This window comes from Mus caroli, chromosome 6, assembly GCF_900094665.2.
Source record: "Mus caroli chromosome 6, CAROLI_EIJ_v1.1, whole genome shotgun sequence".
Lineage (NCBI taxonomy): Eukaryota > Metazoa > Chordata > Mammalia > Rodentia > Muridae > Mus > Mus caroli.
Window position 1 is genome coordinate 84,854,377 of NC_034575.1, and position 6,875 is coordinate 84,861,251.

A 6,875-nucleotide genomic window follows, 5' to 3' on the forward strand; every position below is an offset into this window, starting at 1 on the left:
TTTTGTTTTTGTTTTTTGAGGGCTCAATGAATTATGTTGTAATAATATTCTTAGACCAGCACCCAGCCAGCCAAGTGGCAGCTGTCAACATGGCTGTTTTACAGACCCATCACGCTGCTGTGACCGTCATGTTGGGCTTTCCCCCACAGCTCCTTAGTCCATGGTCACACCTCAGTGAGGTCGGCTTTACTGATCCATGTTGCAGAGGACAAGTTTATTTCTGTTTCCTCTAGATTGTGTGGCCCTCGGCAGGTGCGAATCTGTCCTTATCCCCTGGCCTGGNAAACCCTGCCAAGGAGGGAACAGGGGTTCAATTTGGATTTCAACCGAGCCCAGAAGGGATCCAGTTCAGTTTCACAATCCCACCGGAGGACCAGCAGATGCATCTTTTAAATGTTTACAGCCATAAGATTGGGAGGCTGCGGAGCGGGGCACCTGGCAATATGCAGGAAGGGAGAGCACACACCACCCCTCGTTGGAGGAAGCCCTTGGGGACACTGTGGCTGGTGTCTGAGCTTCCCCAGCCTGAGTGGCTCCTAGGGGATGGGAACTAGCACTGCACCCCTCTGACTGCACCCCTCTGACTGCACGTCCCTTCCTGTGGATGCTGGTGCCTTTCCAGCATTGCCCTGATAAATGAGCAGAGCGCCTCCTCCATCCTACTGGTTCTCAGCCTTGATATCTTTGAGTACATGTGTGAGCAGGATGGAGCCAAGTCTCCCCACCCAGAGCTAGGAGGGCACCAGGCCTTGATCCACAGATAGGCAGAGCAAGTAAAGCAGGGCCCACAGAGTCTAAAGTCCTCTGGGGGAACAGATGGTAGAGTCTTCTCAGTCCTGGGCTCTGTGTCCCCAGGAAGCTATGGTTGGTGGTTGTTGTTTGTTGCCTGTCCATCTTCCCCGGGGTCTTGCTTAACCTCCTNGAGCTGGCAGCTGTGGGGGGATGATAAGAATGTGATAGTCTGTGGTCACAGNTTGTTTTTCTTACTTAACCCAGGGCTAGGTGAGGCAGAGGAGAAAAGGCAGAGGGAACTCAGAGCCTTTGGGCANATTTCTGGACTGTGGAAAAAAAATCATCACATCCAAAAAGCAACTTGGAGAGGAAAGGGTTTACTAAGGCGCACATATCCTGAATTCCACAGTCTGTTGAGGAGAGCCAGGGCAGGAACTCAAATGGGTGGAAACCTGGAGAGAGGAGCTGGTGGAGAAGCCATGGAGAAGGGCTGCTTTCTGGCCTGCTCATTGTGGTTTGCTCAGCCCGCTTTCTTATAGAACCTAGGACCACCAGCCTAGGAAGGACACCACCCACAGTGGGCTGGGCCCTTCCACATCACTAAGAAAATGCTCTACCGGCTTGCCTATAGCCTGATCTTACGGAGGCAAGTTCTCAACTGACGCTTTCTCCCNTCAGGTGACTATAGTTTGCATCAAGTTGACCAAAAACTAGCCAGCACAGGGCCCTTATCTAGTTTCTGCTATTTAAAAACAATCCGGAATTTAGAAATTAAGGGTGTGGAAATCAAGGTCAGTGGAGGTTCAGGAACATGCTATGGAGAGCGCTGAGCCTGAACCAAGCTTCATTCTGCCTAGGTTTCATTCTGCGCACATCTGTGGCTCCTTTACCTGCGGTGTCATCTGAGGTGGGTGGCAGTAGGCTCATCTTCACTTCACAGGCAGACAAACTGAGGCTCAGCAAGACTAGATCACCTGAACTGTTAGGGAAGGACAAGGGGGGGAGAGTTCAGTGATGCTGGGGAGGAAGCACCAGTGAGGGCTCACTCATTCCGAAAGCTTTGAGCCTCTGGCTCCTTTATCTCAGGTTCCAAATGGTTTCCAGGGTGGCCCCTCCTCTCAGGGCTGGATGCCAGGCAGGCCATCTGCTTCTGGGGCTCGCTGCCCCTCCCGCAGCCTCTGCCTTCTCCCTGAACGCCTGGCTCCCGTCTGGCTGCAGCCATGGGGATGTTCCAAAGAAGAGATCTGAGCAGTCTCTTCTGCAATCTAAATCTTGTTGCTGTGGGTCCTGCCTCGTCTGCACAAACAGCTCTGCTGACGCTCGGCTCCTGTACTTAGTTGAGCATGTGGGGTGCCAGGGGAGGAGGGAAGGCACCGGACAGCTTCCCTTGGCACCTGTTCAGGGCTTGGCTGCATCAGCTCCCTGACAGGCATCCTCCTGTCTCCTGGCCCCATGATGAGCAGTAGCCCTGAGAGCTTAGCGCGGAAGTCATGTCAGGTCACCACCCTGCTTGGTACCGTCTTTTCTTAGAGAAACTTCCATGTTGCCCACATCTTGGAAGCCCTCCTCTCCATCACCACCACCAAGCCATGCCTGGCTTCTGCCGGGCCTTCTTCCTGTGCCTGGATAAGGTGTGTCTGTGCCCTAAATGGGGAGATGGGAGGGAGGGAGGGGCAGCATCATCAGGTGTGTCTGTGAAGGGGCAGTTCCATGAAATGGGCAGTTGGCAGGGGCCACAGATGTGGCCATGGGTTGGCTTTGGGGCTTCCGGGAGGTCCTGCTTTAGCCTGCATTCTAAACCTGAGACTGCCACCTCTCACCAGCCCAGGCTTTGCTCCTCAGATACACTGTCCAGGGCCTTCCTTCCAAGGCCNGGCCATCATGTCTAAGTAGGGCTCTCCTGCCTGCTCCCTCCTTGTGCTCATATGTATGTCTTCCCCTGCTGAGCATCCTTCCTGTTAGACTAGGAGCTGGGCTCAGGCAGGGGCAACATTGTGCACTCATCTAAGAGTCCCCAGAGTCTAGCTCTAACAAGTTCCCAGCCACGCTTCTGGGCCATTAGGTACCACAGTGACCTCTGCCTTATGAAGCAGAGTCCCTTCGTTTCTCTGTCCATGATGATGGTCAAGGGAGTCAGTGGACTTCCCTGGGCTCGTGAGTGACTACTGGCAACCAAACCAAACGTGACTTTTCTTGGGGGAAATGTGAACAGACATGTAAATGGAGTGCCTACAAGAGGCAGAGTCCAGCGTGGTGAGCCGGGGCGGAGTGAAAGGCNTGTAGGGGACCTTCAAACAACTGCATCGCCAAAAAAAGTCTCCTCCTGATGAACGACAGCCTCATGGATGCTGCATACATACAGAGCTCCCTTTCAGGGAGCTAGCCGNTGTACTCAGGCACTTCCAAGGCAATGTGTCTGGGGCAGAACCATATGCAGCTGTGGGGCCATAGCAGGAAGGTTCTAGGCTCTGGGGCGAGGGAGGGCAGGTAATGCCCACAGGGGCCCAGAGGACATTGCACTACAACACTGGGCTGCTCTCCCAGCCGCCAGGATGACAGTGACTGCATTTCTCGGTTTTTCAAGCTCTGTCACAGATTCCTTCAAGCGGAAGTTTAACTCCAGTGTTCTGCAAGACTCTAAAGAAAGCAGCTTCCAAGTGGCAGCAGCTCCCGGGGGGTGAACGTGAATGTTCCACCGGCAATCCTGGAGCTAGGGGCTGGCCTGTGAATGGTCATACAAAAACCCTTCATTTCCAATGATCATGCAAATAGCAGAACCATGGGCCAGGGGCGTACGACCACTGGGCTGAGTGGGGCATACAGAGGGAGATAGGAGGGAGGGAGGGAGGGAGGGAGGGAGGGACGGACGGAAAGAGGGAGGGAAGGAGGGGCAACATCATCAGGTGTGTCTGTGATGGGGCAGTGCCACGAAATGGGCAGTTGGCAGGGGCCACAGATGCAGCCCTGGGCTGGCTTTGGGGCTTCTGGGAGGTCCTGCTTTAGCCTGCATTCTAAACCCAAGACTGCCATGACAGTGAGATCTGGGCCAGGTGTGTGGGAGGAGTCCTCTTGCTAGATGTCAGGTCGCCTACTCCTCCGCTGCGCTTGGGCACTGACATCTCAATTGAGAAGATGACAGGCAGGGCCTCTGTAGTGACAAATGGCGAGGATAAGAAGTACTGGAGGGGCCTCATGAGTCAGTAAGCTCGGGGTGGAGATGGAGAGGTGAAGACAGGGAGGCGAGCAGGAGCCTCGGTAGGTGCAGCTGTGCAGGTGGGAGCGCACGCTATAAGAGTGCACTTAAGTGTGTAAGCCGGCTCAAACCTGGCTAGAAGAGGGAACGGTGGGCTGTCTTCTGAACCGAGTGTCCAGGGACATCCATTAAGAGCTGAGCACCAGCTATGGGGAGCGTGTCTATCCCTAGGAGGTGCTCAGACATGAGGCTACCCCAGCTAAGCATTTGGTAGCATGCCCTGATTGACATATCTGAGAACCAGGAAGGAAGCTAAATAAAGGTCGCTAATCAGTAGAGAAGTAGAAGAAGGTCATGATGGTTCTTCTCAAAAGAGCTTTAAGCAGCGCAGCCTGACTTAACTTTGCTTAGACAGACAGACTTGGACTCAGTGAATACTAACGTGCAGGTGTGTGTGTGTGTGTGTGTGTGTGTGTGTGTGTGTGTGCACGTGTGTGTGTGTGTGAGCACTTGCGTGCGCATGTCAGGTGTGCTAACTTGACAGAATGGAGTCCATGCCAGATCTGAAACCCTAAGCTATGGAATGCTCACTTGCCGTAGTGAGTCAGAGCATGCCCACTGGGTGAGTCTGAGCATGCCCCATGGGACGGGGGGTGGGGGGGATAGAACTTCTGTGGAGCTGGCAGGTATGGAGAACTCATTGACCTTGCTCCCATTATGGGCAGCCCCGCAGTCCGTTTCTTTCCAAGAGGTGACAGCAGCAAGCTCCTGCAGGCTCCATGCCTTTGTGGAGAGAAGCCATAGCTCACCCAGCAGACACTCTGGGAATGCTGTGACTTAAAAGTAGCTGCTCAGAGGAGTCTCGGGGAACCTCTGGGCAACATCTGGGCCATTGACCTGAGCAGGTGCTTCTCAGCCTTGGCTGTGCGTGAGCCACAAGGAGCCTCTCCAGCTCCAGACCTGTGGTCTCTGGAGAGGGATCCGCACGCCTGTGGTTCTAGATGCTCCCCAGTGATCCTTAGTTAGGGCTGAGGTTAGAAGAGGCTGGCGTGAAAGGAAATGGCTCAGAACAAATGTCTAAGCCTCTGTCATGTATTGATGAGGGGGCTGGATACTATCAGGGAGTCAAGCTGGGCATGACAGTGATACCTCTACTGTTATTTCTGACCCCAAATGACCACCCATGAAGTCCCCCACTGTGGCCCATAGCTGTATTATGGAGACAAAACATTTGCAAAATCTAGCCTGACTACTTTTCTGTTAGTGACTATGAGCTGAGTCACCACAGAAGCCCATAGTCCCAAAGATAGGTACCCCGGAGCCAGTCCTTGGGAAGTAAAATCCTTGTGAAGATGGGGGATGTTGGGGTCCGAGGCACACCCCACAGCAGCTGAGAGAAATATGAAGACACCTCTCTACTGATCCCAGGAATATCAAGTAGACAGGTATCGCTGTCTGTTGATATCTGGCAGCTTGCATATCCGTGGACCACACAGGTTGGGAAAGCAGGTCTCCCATCTTTAGGAAGGAGCAAGAACACATATGCTAGAGGTGATGTTGCTTAAAGATTAAAATACAAAGCAGAATGAAACAGATCTGCAGCATTGTCAGCAGCCTGCAGAGCTGAGCTGGGAGGGATTACGGAAAGGACACAGCTTTTAAGTGGGTTGGTTGCTTCCCAGCCTGTGTGTAGGGGCTGGCCTGGGGTGCAATGCTGGGGTAGCTCTGAGGTCTGTGCCTTAGAGCTAAGCTCAGAAGGCAGAGAAGCCAGGAAGCAAACACAGGGCCAATGCTGCCACACCCTGTGGTGAAGGATGGGGTCTGGCCTGGGAGAGGGAGTGGGTGAGTTTTGTATAGAGTCTTATGCCAATATGCTGGAGCCCTTTAAGCCAGGAGGTGACACATTCTGACTGCTATCTTACTTGCTGTGAAACTTAGACACTCAGCATCTCTGAATTCTACTCTCATCTGTAGAGACAACAACACAAACGATAACAGTAGAGGATTAAAATCCTTTCATATTCTGTTAGCAGGGGGACTGACAGGCAATAAGGGTGGGTGAAATGGTGGCTGAGGCCCTCACCATGTCATAATTATGACAGGAACTCCTCACCCTAAGGGGACTCTCACTCCCCACTATGGGTTTTCTGCTTGAACACTGGGTATTTCGGAACCCAAGTGCCCTGCACTGACACCCAGAAACAAACAGTCCTGAGGAGGGTGGCACCTGCTCGCTGCTAGCTTTCTGCCAGGACCCAGCATAGGTCAGCTCCCATGGCCTCTCAGGCACTGGCTTTCTGGGTGAAAGGTGAAGTCTGGTGGAATAGCGCTTTCCAGAGAGAAGGCCAGGCCGCGGGCTCCATCCCATCAACTCTGGCTGCATTTTAACTCTAGCCCCCTGACTTACCAACTGGCACTTGGAGCTGGGGGGTTGGGCTCTGACTCATTGCTGGCTTGGGGTGAGCTCCCCAACTGCTCCAGCAGTCTTGTCTGTGGCTTTGTCTTTCCTAACCGCTCCCTTCTTATCCTCCAGGGCCCTCATCTTTGTGTCCCATGGAGCTGGGGAACACTGTGGCCGTTATGATGAGCTGGCTCATATGTTGAAGGGGCTGGACATGCTGGTATTTGCCCATGACCATGGTGAGTACCTCCAGTTGCCACCCAGGCTGGCAGAAAGGCCTTTCCTGTTCCCTTTCTTCCTGCCCAATTCTGTTCTCTGGGTTAAAATCTACATGTGGTTATATAAGTAGGACTGTGGGTCTGGCCAGCAGTCACTATCAAACCAGTGTTAGCAGACAGGCTTACTGGAAGCTTGACTGAGAAACCAAAGTTGGGCCTGTTTATCTAGAGCCTGCCTGGGCCAAGGAGTCCTATAGTACATTTATAAAGTTCTCTCTCTCTCTCTCTCTCTCTCTCTCTCTCTCTCTCTCTCTCTCTCTCTCTCCCTCTC

At 53.2% G+C, this 6,875-nt stretch overlaps 1 protein-coding gene across 1 annotated transcript in view; it reads left to right on the plus strand.

Moving 5' to 3' along the window:
• Positions 1-6,875, plus strand: part of Mgll (monoglyceride lipase) — a 43,299-nt gene that overhangs the window by 33,888 nt on the left and 2,536 nt on the right. Inside the window, 1 exon segment of the mRNA XM_021165045.2 lies at positions 6,459-6,565. Coding sequence (XP_021020704.1) covers positions 6,459-6,565 — 107 coding nt within the window.